Genomic DNA, 17,859 nt, shown 5'->3' with positions numbered 1-17,859 from the left:
AACTTTTCAACGAATATAAAATGAAATTTAAAAAAAACAATGACTTAAGTGGTACCTATTTTGAGATTATACAGGAACATCCATAAAAGATAATTTAAGCGATTTGTTAACCCCCTTTTTCGAAGAAGAATTATAAGTAAAACTGGTTTCTAACTGCCTTGACAAGTATGACGCAACCTTATGACTTAATTTTGAAGATTAATGGCTATTTATACGCTGTTATTCTGATCCACATTACCGCAGAGGAAGCGTGATACCAACGTTGCAGCGCTATTAATGAAACCAGTTTGGTTGATTGGGCGATCTCCAGGATTTATTCATTGTGAAGATCCAATATCACCAACCTGCCGCAATAATAGTCCCGGTTTGACAAACCTTGAACCCTTTGGGCGAGCTAAAAACGTCCTGGCGGTACTAATCCTACTAAAAATTATGATTCTACCTGTTCTTGTTTAAGTCCCCTCCATATGTGAGTGATTTTTTGTGCCCTATAAATACTTCAAGAAGAGACAACTCTAGGCACCTTACTCCATCATGTTGGCTGTGGTAAGTTGAAACACATCTCTCGTTTGTGGTTCAAAAAGTAAATTTCACTATATTTCAAACATAAATCTTTTAATAATTTAGCCTCTATAATTTTATGACAATGCGAAATTACAATGTTATAACCTTTTAGAATTTATTAAAAATGTTTGACAATGGGAAATTAATAAAGTTAGACCACACGATTTTTTGACATTTACCGTTTGGTTACAAAACCAGTAACTACGTATGAGACTCTAGTATAATATGTTATTACTGTAGACATCTTCCAGGCTGTACTATTTTAACACAAAGGGTTTTTAACAGAATAAAGTAATTTTGAAACTTTGTTTAAGCATGATGATCAGCCATTACCTTAAACGGTAGCAAGTAAAATATATTGTGCTTTAATATTGGTGATATACAAAATACGCAAATATTTCCACAATTTTAATTGCAATTTTCGTAGATTTGCTCTACTATCAGGTTACTTTAATTGAGGGCATTTACTACCGGTATATGAAGTGTAAGACATTAACCATATAATTGCTGGTTTATTGTATCTTACATACGATAATTTATCTTTATGTCCTTTTTTATGTCTTAAACACGAATGGTTAACCTCTAATGTAGAATAACCGGTCCTATATTATTCTTATGATACAAATAAATGCTACAAAACAAACATTTTATTGTGTTTCTACTCACGTAATTAGTGCGATATTAATTATGATTAAACCTGAAATCTATTAATTAATTGATTAAACTACTGTCATATTTTGGGTGTAGATGAAAGAAATATTTAAAACTAGAATTAAAATGTATTAACAATTACAATCACTATAAACAGGTTATAGCTATCCAGTTTTGAAAAGAAAAGCACGTGAAGAGAAATAAAAACCTTAAGATTTCTTTAGATAACATGCCTGGCATATATAAAGTTTTGTAATTCCTATTTGTGTACTATGTATTGAAACATTCAAATTTATGAGAGGAAACAATATATTTACATGAAACTAACAAATGGACATAACATTAATTCGCCTGATTGCAGATCTCATTCGCTGTGTTGGTGGCCGTGGCGTCTAGTGCGCCCCAGGAGCTCCGGCATCAGCAACAGGTACATGCCTACCTGTTACCTGCAGTTGCTCCCGTACCTACCACCCAGAGCGCGCAGATCGCCTACCTTGTGGGTGCTCCCAGCCAATACCAGGTCTGTGTGTGGATAGTATAACTCGTTCATCGTCATATTAAACTTTAAAGTATGAAATATATTTTGATAAACTAACCATATAAATGTATAGTAAGTAATTCAATGATGAATTTGGAGAGCCGCTAGTCGAGTGGTCTAGCGCGTTGGACTTAGATGTAGTCTAAATTAGAGATAGCATGCATTCAAATTCTGCCTGTGACTGTTGCGATTTTTATCAGTATCGTTGACTATATATTGTACTCCTTATTCCGTTTGATAAGTTCCTTAGACATGCCAGTGCCTCTGAAGAGCGGGTAGAATAAGGCTAAAAAGGGAAACAGCCTCTCCTTGAAACAATTCCCTCTAATATGATTTATAAGTTTGAGAGTAAATAGTCTGTCGATTAAGAACTAAGAGAACCTCAAAAGTTAAGATATTTTCTGGGCGACGGAGGATTAAAAATATCGTTACTATGAACTTCCAAATACTTTTGTCACTAAAAGTTTTCCAAATATATATTTTTATGTAATTTGACTGAATACACTTAAAGAAAATGTTATATAATACAACACCATTTTTCTTAATGCTATATAGAATATCATGTAGTTGCATGAGTCAGTAAGTCATTTGCCTGTTTTTACACATATTATTAAAGCGTTTTATAGCGGTTATTCTACAAAAATACAAAATGGCGGTTTATTGATAATCTAATCTGCAATATCTGAAGAATATGCACTTATTTCAATCTTAAAAATGTGCGATATCTAGTTAACCTGTTTTGTGGTGCCCTTTATAGAATTAAGGACACAAAAAGAGCGTAAATGTATAGATAACATTAATTTCTTGATTTGTAGTTGCACATTTAATAGTACATTCATTATTATTTATATTTTAGTTTGTAGACTTATATTTAGAATGTTTTTTTTTATCAAATTGTTCAACCATTACTTGAACAATACATTATTACTTGATATGGTTGTTTTAAAACTACAAAAAATACGAGTTATTAAATATTAGTAACACACATCAAGTCTTAAATAAGTGAAAAATTATTCAATATACGCTGTAGTAAGTTGTTTACAAAAACTGGTTGATTGGAGTATTATGAAACCTTATATCTATTTTTCTCTAGATATATTTTTTACGATTCAGGTATCTTCTTTCCAACCATCTCAACAAATTTCCACGATAAAGTACAGTCAGCCTCAACCTCAACAAGTGCAGGTGCAGTATAAGGCCCCTGAGATCTACAACAGGGTGTACAGTCAGGCTGCGCTCTCCCCTGCTCCAGTGCCAACCGCTAACAAGGCCCTCGTCAGAGGGTATCAGGTCCAAGAGGGACAGGTGCCCCAGTGGGCCATCGTCAGGTCCAGTTTGGACAACAATTTCGATGGTCGTTTCCAATACGCGTGAGTTAAATACTTCATGTACATATTTATCGTATTTTATAAAAGTATACGTATACAACAGTCAAGCCTAAAAGTTCAACAAGCGATGAAAAAATGTTTTAAAATGTATAATCGTTAACAAATAAAGAAGCGAAATGCGTATAAACTCATAGGAACTATACCAACTCAGTTATACAGATAATATTTTGTACATTAAAATGTTTAAAGTGTCAGAAATGTTTCAATTTAATTTTACGAACTTATATTTATTATATTTGCAAATTATGTTTACCCTACGAACAGATTGAAGGTGAAAAATGTTATATCTTTTCATTCTTTGTATAAAATGCTTTTAAGCCATTTATGTTATTTCTAGCAGTAAACTACAAAGAAATATTAGTTCAAAAATAAACTAATTATAAGACATTTTTGCCGTATTTAAATATTTGTACAGTAATAAATAGAACCATTAGTCTATCAATGCTATTCATTTCTTCGTATTATATTATTTTCATTGATTGCCGTCTATATAATACAAGGTCTTCATCCTTAAACCTGATTATCCGGCTGTAATAAAACTACTTTGAGTTCCCCGAAAGAACAACTTAAAACACTTGTACTTTTTAGCCCTGACATTTGGTGGTAAATGTATGGAAAATGCTTAATTTTAAATATATGGTTAATGCACATCCAAGCGCCTTTTTACCTAGGTTTCTAGTCTTTCTTCTAGAACTTATATTCCGAAAAGTATTATATAGTGCGCAAAAACGTGTGAAATATTTTTCTACAAAATTAATTAAAATATCTAAAATAAGCGGTTAGATGCTTTTTAAATACTTGTTTAAAGTGAGAAATATTCCACATTATATCTTATGCAGTAAAAGAGTGTAAAGTTTTTGAGGTTTAATGTTGTTCTCATGGGGTTAAAAGTATGATGACTGGCAGTATATTTGGCTTTTAATAATGACTGTGAACAAAATATATATACGGAGTTTGTGTGTGCTTCAGATTTGAGACGGAAAATGGAATAGCTCTGAATGCTGTTGGTGACGTGAAGCAGCTGAGCCCCCAGGAGCAGGCTCAGGTGATCCAGGGCAGCTACAGCTACACGGCTCCTGATGGTCAGGTGATCACCACCTCCTATACTGCAGACGAGAATGGTTTCGTGGCTCAAGGCAACCATCTGCCCGTAGCGCCCGAGGAACCCGAGCTGCCACCTCTAATAGCCAAGAGCCTGGCGTACATCAGGAGTCTGCCTCCACAACCAGAAAACCAGCAATAAATAATATAATAATCTGCTGAGCTCTCAGAACTAATAATGATATCGTCTGAAACAGGAAATTAAATAGTGTTTATACAAATGTACATAATCATAACACAACCATTCAATAAACGAAATTAAAATGTAAGTTTTGTTTGAGTATGATTCTTCTTCCAGATCCCAATAAGTTATATAAGAATTATATTAAAATGTACATGTTAAAAATGCAAATTGTTAGTTTATTCTTAAACGAACAAAATAGTAAAAGATTTGAATAAATAACACTTGAAACAGAAACAATAATATTTAATCATTATTAATAAATCAATTATTATGATTTTTATAATTCGAATCTTTATCCGAAATAGTTTATCACGTTAAAAAATCAAAAGCTTTTTACAAAGGTGGTTGAAATTGTTTATCCAACTATCGGCCTATATCACTACTTTCTATTTTCTTAAAGATTTTGTAAAAGATAATAAAGAAGCGTTTATTTTTTTTCCTAAAACTGAATAAATTTTTAAGCAATAAACCTTTTGGGTTTTCACAAAATCGATCAAGGATGACGCACTAACTGCCTTTTAAGAAAAGTTACGTTAAGATGTTAATGAGAATATGGTATATGATGTAGTACATCTTGATATAATGTAAGCATTTGATAGTGTTCATAATGCATAGTTTTTAAAAACGTGATTGATTGGGATAAAAGGTATTAAATACGTGCATGATTCATTAAGATTTTTTGAGATTAAATGAAAACACAACTTATTTTCTTTGAGAACGCTGCAATAAAAAAGTACTTATTTCATTTTATTGCTATAAGGTACCATGCTATGGTTGACCACGACTAGATTATGCTCTGTCTTGTTGGGGTTGTACTTAGAATAGAAGATTTACGCCACATTACAAAATGTAATTATTGTGTCTTTTTTTTAAACGTGTAATGTTATTTAGTATAAAGAAATATAGATCAGAGTTTCATAAACTACTTGTTCTGAAATCTCGTGAGTCACCTATTCAATACCCTTATGTTTATAAAGTATTACATTTTTCAGAAGTGTTGCAAGCCATATTGGTTTGACAAATATGGTGAGGAAAGATTTCCTTTTTCCATTCCAAGACCACATTTAAATGGATATTAACAATGTTACACTTTCATTACACTACGTTTATACAAGTTAACTGTAAACAAAGTTATGTTTTTCGGTATTGTAACTTATAATATCTGACATGCAAGAGAATATTACGATCTCATGGTATGTTTTTAATTTTAGGTTCATTAAAAGGATGCATTGAAACATACCAATAATATACGGTAGATTTTCTATACGTCATTATATTTATTTCTTCAGAGTATATTGTGGTATTACTTCAAAACTACAATTAAAAAACACAATATATTTGTAACTTCTCCTACCCAGCAGCAGCTTTACTTCTCAAATGAAATCTTAAGACCCTTATATAATAGTTAAATCGTCTATTATCATTAATTATTGTACATGGTAAATGATTTGACTATAATGATTTTTCTAGAATTGCATGAGTAGGTCACTGACGATGAGGGTAATAGTCACATGGAAGCGGCTGCACTCCTCCTGGCCAAAAATTGTGGTCCCCACGAAAACCCCCAGTCAATTGCCACAGCCAAACTTTCTTGGCTTGTCGGTCCTGTTAGTTAAGGTGATCTGAGTCCACCTCACGTTCACGTTCTATTAAAAACTTAAAAATCTACACGTTAATTATAAAATATAGAATATTTTGTGTCATTTGAAATTGCTTAATCGTTAAACAATGAATAAATATCACATAAGTTTTATGTATGCGTGAATGTATATATATATATATATATATATATATATATATATATATATATATATATATATGTATGTGATATATTATGTGAGTATACATAATTGTGTATGTTTGTATTTTATATTTTTTTGTCCTTGCAAGTAACACGATTACTCCTGGCGTTAGTGGTAGTTCGGAAGTTATCTTTCACACGTTAACCCCCAAGTTAAGTTTTATAAAGGGCATTTTTAGTCCTAACTTCATATAATAAAATAGAACATCCATTACTTTACATTATTATTTAAAATATTTTGAATTAAGTGCTTTTGGGCATCTCATAGCGGCGACAGTGTTGCGTTAAAGATAAATATTGTTTTTGTATAAGAATAGATATACACAAACAACATATTTTAACAATGCATTCCAAAGGTAATAAATATAATATAGTATAATTTAGTGACCATTTTATAAATAACAATGTTGATATATTAACAAAAGTAATTCATTAATATTTTTGACTTACTGGCTGGGCGGTAGTTAAGTTACATCACTTGAAGTGTCGAAATTTCATTTCTGTCTGTCTGTCTATCTGTCTGTAATAACTCAGAATGGAATATTCTATAAAAAAATATAAGAATAGTGGTGAATTACAGTTTAATTTTAGGTGAACGTTTTTATACAAAGTTGATTTCCATACAACAAATAATAACAGAGTAATACATGTTTTATGCAAGAAATCCCTCAGTTAAAATACACAAGACATAAGCAGCTGATTGCTCCGTAAACAACTGAAATTATCTGATAGTTGTCATTGTTAACTATAAAATTCATTTTGATGCAGTACATATTGTTCTGCTTGATTGATCTTGAAGTATTTTTTATTTACTGCAACAAGTTATTAAATATCAATTAGGTGTTTATATTCATGAGATTGTTTTCAAAATTGCTAATAATTTTTACTTTTCAATGTTATAATAAGTAAAATATTAAGCAGGTAAAGTTCCACTGAAAAGGCTGAAACATTTCCTTATACGCAATGAATGGCTTCCAATTTTAGTAGCAGTGAAAGTTCTTTTATAATAAATAGTAGTTGTGTGTTAATTCAATACTATTTGTAAGTAATATAGTAAGAATGGAATACCAATTAAAATAAAATGACATAAATAGAGTATTATTTTCGCTCAATACTCGAGAATAAGCATACAGTGTTGTCCAACGTTGGTGCTACAAATTATATAAGCTTAAATACTTTACCAAATCATTTAAATTTCACGTATCCACTTTGAAAGAAACATACATTTTTCCATTGTTCAGTGAAACAAAAATTCAGTAACACTACGTTTCGAGATCTGCCATCTGATCTCTTCTTCAGGTAAATAACTAACCTAATAAATAATTACACACGAGGTTAAAAACTAGCCTGGCCATTTATCCTGGCAAATGTCCTGAAAATTCCTGTTTCCTTCACGATCCTTCCATCGTCAAAAATAAACTTCCAACAAACTATCCACTTTGATTCATCATCCTGATTGTGTCTAACCCTAGTTGTTTGAAATAATCTCTATATACTCTCAATTAAACTATTATACATATACTACAAATATATATATTACTTCTTGAAACGTTTTTTGAGAAGTCTTCAATACAAAAGAAAGCAAGCTTAAAAAAATATCAGCATTTATTCGTAGTGGTTAAATATGTACATCTTGAACTTTGAAAGGACGTTAAGTATCCAATAAATAAAGCTCGTTAAACCAGAGGCAAGACTGGCCTACCGGTTGGGCACACAATCCATGATATACTGTTCTTGTTGAAGTTCAGCCACGAGAGGAACTTGTAGTCGTATATCTGCTAAACACACGGCACATTCCGCGGTCTTATAAAGAAAGAATTCACCCTCAAAGAACTTCTCGATTACAAATAAAAATATATGAAATAAGGTTTAATGATGCAGAAATTTCAAACTGCTATGTCTGTAAAAAGTTGGGAATTTCTCCGTACAGATAGCTGCCCAACCACTTCACTTTACCAGCGCGCCACTTGCCTTTTCACAGAAATAATTTACAGTAATGTTTAATATAATATTAGTATACGATAAACAAGATGTATATAAATGATCAGTCCTTCAGTTCTACATAGTTCTCAGTTTACTTAAATGTTAATTGTATTTATATGTACGAAATTAACGATACCAATTGTGGAAAAATATTAAAAGTTTAATAATTTGCTCTATGCTACAATGGTTGTGTTGCGGTTTTAGGCCCAATATACAACTAATATCGTCATTAACTATAAATATATTATTTTTATGTGTAAACTTTAAACTTGTATTAATCAAAGAGTGCTGAGCTCTTTAATTCAAGCCAGGTTTACCCTAGATTAATATGTACCAATATACTTGCAACATTTTGGTAGAAATAAAACTATTAGGTGTGTAGAGACGTTGTATAAATAATGATTTGGACTCTGGGACTTAGATTTCTTTCCATCGGATTATAAACCATTAAATAACTAAATAAGTTATTTTTATTAATTAAAGAACGTCCAAGCCGATACAAAAGTATCGGCTTGGACGTTCTTCTTTAAAAAAAGATACATAGAAAGTAGTCTACGACAGAATAGTTAATCCAATAGAAAAAACAATGCAATTTAATACAATCATCATAATTAAATATAATAACAGAAGAAAAATTGATAAATAAATGTATCGACTAATATTTTATAAACAAGTATAAAATGTAATTACACTATTTTTATTATACGGCTTCTGTAAATGCATCTAGTTTCAAATACAATAATTTCGTTGAATCTAATCTTTTCTTTAAAGTTAAAACTCACTTTAAATGGTTCAAGATGTGTTAAAGTCTCTGCCATTTAAGGGAGCTGTATAACCAAGTCAAACGTTGAGAGTATAGTTGCAGTTCAATTATTCAAAAGAACCTAATAGGTCTGTCCTCATAGTATTAGAATAGAATTTAAGAAACAGACAAGCGAGTCGATTGAATCATACCATTTATTGGAGTTATCTGAATAACTACTCTTTAAAAGTATTTCTTTTTTAGGTCAATGTCTTATACAGGGTCTCCATTAATTACTGTATAAAATTTTCAATTCAAAATAAGTAATATTCCTTTCATTTATTGTGTATTCTCATATTTCTTAATTTGCCGTCGTGTGTCTTTAGGGAAAATTTTTATTTTTAAATCTAATGAAAGTACAAAAATTCAAACTTTGTAAGAAAAGATTAGTCTGATGAAACCTTTGATTGAAAAAAGTTTATAAATATTTCACATCAGGTTTCAAAATGGTGCAGTACATTTTCAAGATGCAATAGCTCAAAAAGAAAAATGTTTTGAAAGTATACAAGAATACTAAAAAAGGGTATTTGTCGATAAATACTGTGACACACATTGATCGCTAAGTCAAATAATAATTGAACAGGAAAGATTTTACTGAGCTCCTTAACAAACATAACATACACATAAAGTTATATTGTTGTCAAGTATAACATACATTTGGTTGAAATACATGTAGTTTTACCGGAATTATTCTTAAAACTTTACTTTATTTTTTACTTAATCTATCAAAATACCAATAATTAGGTATGAAATGTATCAGTTTATATAATTTTGCATTCTATTTGTTTACTGTAAATGTGATTGTTTACAAAATTCAATCAAGAACAATGATGTATTAATTTTACCTCTTAAAATGTTTAAGCTAGTTAAATTTTAATTAATAAAGCATAGCTTCATTGATTTACTTTATTACATTTTGTAAATCAACTCATATAAAGTAATAAAATATATAATAAATAATTATGTAAGCCAACTAATTGCATTATTTAAAATTGGTATTTAGTTAGAATACGTAAAGTAAAATTCATTTAGAGTTGCCTAGGCAGACTCTGATTTGAAGAATAATGCCTCTGACAAATTGTCTCTGATATTGTCTATAACAAATACTGCTTATTTGTAAGATGGATGCATTGTACTTATATTATTTTTTAAAACTTTGAAGAAAGTATTGAACATTTTCAACTAATTCTATTGACATACTTCCTAAAAAAAAGCAATCACAAGACAAATATGTGGTATTGCTGTTATTTTGAAAGGTCACTTGCCAGATATCTCACCACGACAAGTACTTCAAGAGAAGATGTAAGATATAAATAAATACCAGCTGTTGGTAACGCATGTAACGGCCCAAACAAGTTATGTCGCAGAAGTTAAGTGTAAATATTAGTGGAAGTAATCCGTACATTAATGTATTACACAATATTAAAAACAATCATATGATTTAGTTATTTTAAGGCTATTTTAATGTTTGAAATTGAAAAAATAGTGTATTGTACTATTTTGAAAACTCATAAGCACTAAAGATTTGGACGTAATAACATGTAATCGTTAATAAACTCCTTATTTGTTGCCAAAAATGTGTATTTTAAAAAAAGCATTAATTTAATGTACACGAAACCTTTCTCTGGATCTAATAATAACGGTAATTTTATTAAAAAAATTGGAAATTCTAAGAAAAAAATGAAAAATAATTAATGTACAGGACTGTTACGCAAAAAGCTTTGTTACAAGAATAGATAAATATATTGTATTTTGATTGTATAGACATAATGTTTCAAACATATTGATGCAAACTTTAGGTCATTGTTACGTGGACCAAGCAGAGCATAAAACAAAGTGCAACTAATGACATATCTCTTTTTAATACTGTCCATTCTTTTGTATGTTATTTAAAATAAGAATTCAAACTCGTACCGACACTTTGTTTAACTCTGTATGTTGATATAATATGTAAATAACACAATTTAGGGTCGAATTGGCAATTCCAGAAGAGCTGCCATTTGAAATATTTAAACTGATGTATAAAAAAGTGTTAACTTGAAAGATAACTATTTAAAAAAAGTTAAAACAAATAGAAATGTAGTTTCAGCTTTTAAATCTGATAATAAATTAATAAGTTACATAGGCTATTTCAAGTTTCGTCCAACCAATGTCCCGTATCAAGTTCCTTCATAGTAAGATGACAGTTCAATAATTGAAGGGTTGATAGGTGACAAGCTATTCGAATGTTTCAATGTTTCTGTACTAAATCTGTATCCTTATTCAAATTTAACACACAAATATTCATAATGTTTGAATAATTTCATAATATTCAAATAACCATTTTTCACTCACAAGTAAAGTGTACTCTCACAAATATTCAAAACACAACTTTATGCCTAGTTTCTTTGTGTAACACAAGGAATAATGTTATGTTGTTATAATAGTAAGTAAATCATAATTATTAGTCAATAGAAAAATGAAAACATCTTTGCTAAGATTTAGTTATTGAATCTGGTTCTGTGGCTTTTATAGTATTTCAAAGTAAAATGGAGATACTCACAAGTCTGACATGCCATATATATCGCATGTACATATTGGAATTTTGTAAATTATTTAAAATAAAACATAATTACAGTTAATGTGGTTTATTTATAAAAATCTCTGTATATTTTTATTTATAATTTATAAGTGTTTATTTACATTTTATATAACGATTAGTCACTCGGCTATGACGAGTAGGTCCATTTTTCAATCGATGGTTCTGCCCAAATTTTAGTTAAAATGTCTTCGTTAAGGTTGTGATTGCTTCATTAATCCTGTTCTTCAAGTGACGTAGGTCACGCATTAAACTAGTTCGCTATAAACAATGCTTTTACGTCACCCCACACGAAATTGTCAGGTCTGTACTTCTTAGGTTATTCTAGGCCCGTCCATCAGTACTCAATATATTCATCCAAAGCGCCTACGAGAAATTCCTTAAATTGCAGGAATGCAATACCACGTTGAAAATGATGTTGCTGAATTTTCTAAGGCATCCAGGTAAAGAAAACTTTTTTTTCATTCACATATCGGGATATACAATTACATTACTGTGTGTTCTGAAAAGAGAAAAAATCATGATAAACGATTATTTAATCACAATACACCATACTTTCATTTTAGGCAAGTCGGGTTGTTTCTCAAAGATCTCATGTGGATTTGCAGATTCCATATGCGTGCATTGCTACTAACCTTACCAATTTGTTTGGCGTGTAGCTTCCTCTGTAAAAATTATACCATCTAATTTTTTTTTATTCAACATATCAGCAGTGAACATAAACGATTTATACAGACACCATGTTAAATTTTCGAAATAGTTCAATTTCATATGATTGTAGTTTCAGTATTTTATTTAAAAATGTTCAGTATCTAAATCCAAGCACTCACTATGCATATTTTATAATTTCTGAGAAGAGATTATATAATCAACTCAGCCGACTTTTACGATACCCTTGCTCTATCGGTTGAGTGATCCACTTCAAATTGCATAAACCAACGTCAGCGAACTCCAAAAACAAAATTGGAAAAGATTTTGTGATTCCAACAATTGCCAAATAAAATTTTGAGTTGGAGATCAAGAGGGCAACCAATATGACATCTCAAAATTCCATTACTGTCTTCGAATTATCGGAAAACTACCACTCTCTTATGTAAACCTTCCACATAATAATGTAAACATTGTGTTCACAGTGAATACAAAATACCAGAATGTTAATTCTTACAACGCTATTAAGTTCATATAATTTATAAAGAGTAGATGTGGAAAAAGTTATTTATTACAAATACACAACAATAATACTGAGTAAGTTTAAATTGTTAACATTTAAAACGGTTATTACTGAAAACAGTTAGAGATAGACACATGGTTATATGTAAATTAACATTTATTTTTCAAAGATGTTTAAAATGGGGTAAACATTATGTAACTTTCTACTTAATTTTTTGAGTTATGTTCATTTTAACTTTTTCACGATGAATATTTTTTCGAGTGCGAAGATTTTAATAATTATGTTTCTGTTACATATCATTATAAAGGATATTTATTTAAGATTAACAATTTGGTTGTTTCGCTGTTTTGTTTTTATATTATTTACAGAAAATAAAGGGTTTAATGTAAAATCCCAATTTTGTTACCTGTTTGGTATGCTATTTTGAAATAGTAAAATATTTTGAAAACTAAGTTCACTGCAACGTTTATGCCCTATTTAAGTTTTAAAATGTGCCATATGTCATATTTTAACGTTTGAAAGTATTGAGATTCGAACCTGGAACCTTCAGGATTGATAAAAATTGTTACTTATATTGTATGAAATTATTGAAATGAATTTTTGTTTTTGAAACCTTTATTACAATAATGTCGCTTGACAAGCTAAGTATGCTTCAAATGTATGACCTCTTACAAAGTCCCAAAGGTTGAGGAACAGTGCTTTAATTCTTCAGAATTTGACTTTAATCTTTAGGGCACTGAATAATTGCAGAGCAGGGGTACGCTCCACCATATTACTCAGAAAAGGCGTCTCTGAGGTTGCATGCAAAATAAAAGATTATAGTTCATTTCATTAGTTACACGTGTTGCTAAATAAAATTTTAATCTTAAATTATTACATATTAAATGTAACACTTTAAAATTTGTTGTCTAATTTCTCATTTTCTTCATGTTTATTGAAAAGATTAATGTAAAAATGTTCTGGATCTGAGTAAAAGTTTTAATAGGAGTGACATGCACCACTATTGAACTAAATTAGAAATTAAGTCTTCTTCATCAAGATTAAATCTATATGTCAGTTTGTTCTCGAGATATCATACAGTCAGACAGACAGATATACACAACTAAGTTTTTAGTCTCTCGAATAGTACTATGTTGATAGTGAGTGAATATGTCAGTTTGTTCTCGAGATATCATACAGTCAGACAGACAGATATACACAACTAAGTTTTTAGTCTCTCGAATAGTACTATGTTGATAGTGAGTGAATATGTCAGTTTGTTCTCGAGATATCATACAGTCAGACAGACAGATATACACAACTAAGTTTTTAGTCTCTCGAATAGTACTATGTTGATAGTGAGTGAATATGTCAGTTTGTTCTCGAGATATCATACAGTCAGACAGACAGATATACACAACTAAGTTTTTAGTCTCTCGAATAGTACTATGTTGATAGTGAGTGAATATGTCAGTTTGTTCTCGAGATATCATACAGTCAGACAGACAGATATACACAACTAAGTTTTTAGTCTCTCGAATAGTACTATGTTGATAGTGAGTGAATATGTCAGTTTGTTCTCGAGATATCATACAGTCAGACAGACAGATATACACAACTAAGTTTTTAGTCTCTCGAATAGTACTATGTTGATAGTGAGTGAATATGTCAGTTTGTTCTCGAGATATCATACAGTCAGACAGACATATATACAGAACTAAGTTTTTAGTCTCTCGAATAGTACGTACTATGTTGATAGTGAGAGAATATGTCAGGTAATCTTCTTTTAATGCACCAAATCCCCAGAGGTTAAAACTATATTTGATATCTGTCTAGGCTATTAACACTAAAAATATTTTGTTAAGCCTTATTTACTGTAAGATTGATTTATGTGTAGTTATAGGACTAAACGTAAAAATGTTTTATTCTTTATGATTCCGTGTGATTTTGTTACAGATAGTATTCTATCATTCTATATTAAGTATATTTACCTTATAAAAGACAGCCTGAAGTAACACAGTTTGATTTTTATGCCTAATTTTATTATTACGTTTAAATTAATATTGAGAAAAAATCTACCAAATCTGTAGTTTTTATATTCTGACAACATAAATGAAAGATAAACTTATATTTATAATATTTGTGAAATTGGTAAATTATTTTGGTCCTATACTTTTTGCCCTAGAATCTGTTAAAATCTGATTACTTATTCTTAAAATTCATAATTACAATATTTGTTTAATGGTGGCAGGTAAATAGTATACTTTCTACGAATGTCCTTAAACTATTCACACTATGTAGTTTTAACTTAAAAATAGCGTAGCCGAAGTCAAATAGAACAAAAATAACGTCGTTATGTGTTACAGTTGAATTTTAACTTATCATCGTAAATCACAATCAAGTTTTTTTATTCCGATAGTGCTTTTTGCTAGTGCGTTAACAAGCTGCCATTATGCTGTCATATTTTATTGGTCGGCCGCTCCCTGACCTATAGCGCAGACAAGTGATTCTCCGGTCGGGTAATAAATTAGAGGACGACCTTCCTAAATAACTGGCCTGTGGACGAGTTCTGGACCTGTGACAATACGTCGGTGAACTCTGTATATATACGCCGGTCATCCACAGTATATATACGGTCAAGTTCACACGGCCTACACTCGCCCACCTCACCCCCCAGAGGACGCACCATGAAGGCCTTTGTAAGTAGAGTGCTACACTGACTTTTATAACTTTTTTAAAGTACCGATAAGAACTTGCTCTAAAATGTTAACACTACTCTTTCATTTTCTTTATATTATTAATTTTTCGTATAATTTATATAAAGGAGGCTTGCAAGTAATAAATCTTTAAAACTTATTACATATCTGTAGTACTGATTAATTTTTAGTAAAATCATAGACACCAGATACGGGGACTACAGTATATATAAAGGAGGCTTGCAAGTAGTACACATAGACACCAGATACTGGGACTACTCTTATATTTTCCTTATATTATTAATTTCTCGTATATTTTATATAAAGGAGGCTTGCAAGTAATAAATCTTTTAAACCTTATTACATATCTGTAGTACTGATTAATTTTTAGTAAAATCATAGACACCAGATACGGGGACTACTCTTATATTTTCCTTATATTATTAATTTTTCGTATATTTTATATAAGGAGGCTTGCAAGTAATAAATCTTTAAAATTTATTACATATCTGTAGTACTGATTAATTTTTAAGTAAAATCATAGACACCAGATACGGGGACTACTCTTATATTTTCCTTATATTATTAATTTTTCGTATATTTTATATAAGGAGGCTTGCAAATAATAAATCTTTAAACCTTATTACATATCTGTAGTACTGATTAATTTTTAGTAAAATCATAGACACCAGATACGGGGACTACTCTTATATTTTCCTTATATTATTAATTTTTCGTATATTTTATATAAAGGAGGCTTGCAAGTAATAAATCTTTAAACCTTATTACATATCTGTAGTACTGATTAATTTTTAGTAAAATCATAGACACCAGATACGGGGACTACTCTTATATTTTCCTTATATTATTAATTTTTCGTATATTTTATATTAAGGAGGCTTGCAAATAATAAATCTTTAAAACCTTATTACATATCTGTAGTACTCTGATTAATTTTTAAGTAAAATCATAGACACCAGATACGGGGACTACTCTTATATATTCCTTATATTATTAATTTTTCGTATATTTTATATTAAAGGAGGCTTGCAAATAATAAATCTTTAAAATTTATTACATATCTGTAGTACTCTTTAATTTTTAGTAAAATCATGACAACAGATACGGGGACTACTCTTATATTTTCCTTATATTATTAATTTTTCGTATATTTTATATAAAGGAGGTTTGCAAGTAATAAATCTTTAAAACTTATTACATATCTGTAGTGCTATTTATTTTTTATTAAAACGTAGAAAACAGATACGGGGATTGTTTAAACTTATTTACTTATATAAATTAGTTATATGAAAAGGTTTTTTGAAATTAATATATCATGCACACATTACGTAATACTATATAGAAAAACTTTAAAACAGCCAAACGAACACAGAGGAAAATACATTATAAAACATGCATTAATACTTTAAACACGCCCATACATTTATGTACAATACTTTTTCACTATAAAAAATATTTTCTTATACTTACCGCAAGTATAAAATCACTCCGTATAACGTTTTTTGTAAAGAAATCAGTGATTAATACATACTTCTATCAATGTGCATGATTGGGAATTATTTAAGGAAATATTTTCGCTCACAATTTGGAACCGCTACCACAATAGGAGGGAAACTATACAATACACTATTATTAGTTACCACCAGCTTCGATTTCCTTACAGATGTAGATTACATATAGTGTAAACTCATAGTAACATCACTATTAGACAGTATTAGCGGTAAATCACTTTATTTATTTTCACATGAGTATATAATCTATACGAAACTATTTAAATTTAAGTGCCTCTAAGGCCATTTAAGATGTATTTATGTAAGCCTTGTTGGATTGAGCAATAAATATAGGATTTTTAAGTTTTTGAAAAATTATAAAAATAACTTGAGGGTAATATAGGTTAAACTTTTTAATCGTCTCAAATTTGTAAACTTTGAAAATGTTTTTACATTTCGAAAACTGAAAACCTGAAATATATGATTATTTGTAATGTCATAGTTTTACTTAGTACCCTACATAATATTCACAAGGAACACATGATTAGATTAACCTATTCTTCATAAAAGTATATTATGTCATCAAATGGATTAAAGAACTTAAATAAAGCGATTGTGTTGGTCTATTTAACAAACCAATGCTTAAAATATTAATACTTTTGAATTTGTTAGGATGTTTTTAGCCACATTTCATATTTGTTTACGATACATTGAGAGTATAAAGTGGTCACACTTTAGTGAAGTAATATTGCACATGTTAAGGAAAGTTATAATTTTATTGAATAGTCTTTATAATACTCATAAATAATCCATTATTATATTTTTCATAATCGGTTATGCAATGCAGTGCAATAAAGTTAAAGTTTAGGTAGTTTTAAATAAAACTTCTAGTTTTGTATATTAAGGCATATC

General features: G+C 29.8%; 1 protein-coding gene across 1 annotated transcript; it reads left to right on the top strand.

The window, feature by feature from the left end:
• The first annotated feature begins 441 nt into the window (after positions 1-441).
• LOC124357586 (endocuticle structural glycoprotein SgAbd-1-like) lies at positions 442-4,511 on the top strand. Its single transcript, XM_046809505.1, has 4 exons — positions 442-546; positions 1,577-1,735; positions 2,867-3,123; positions 4,111-4,511. The coding sequence occupies exons 1-4, from the start codon at positions 535-537 to the stop codon at positions 4,382-4,384; spliced, it is 702 nt and encodes a 233-aa protein (XP_046665461.1). The 5' UTR covers positions 442-534; the 3' UTR covers positions 4,385-4,511.
• The last annotated feature ends 13,348 nt before the right edge of the window (positions 4,512-17,859 follow it).

The sequence above is a fragment of the Homalodisca vitripennis genome, chromosome 3 (genome assembly GCF_021130785.1).
Source record: "Homalodisca vitripennis isolate AUS2020 chromosome 3, UT_GWSS_2.1, whole genome shotgun sequence".
NCBI lineage: Eukaryota > Metazoa > Arthropoda > Insecta > Hemiptera > Cicadellidae > Homalodisca > Homalodisca vitripennis.
The sequence above is the reverse complement of the archived record's forward strand: the minus strand, read 5'-3'. Positions and strand labels throughout refer to the sequence as shown.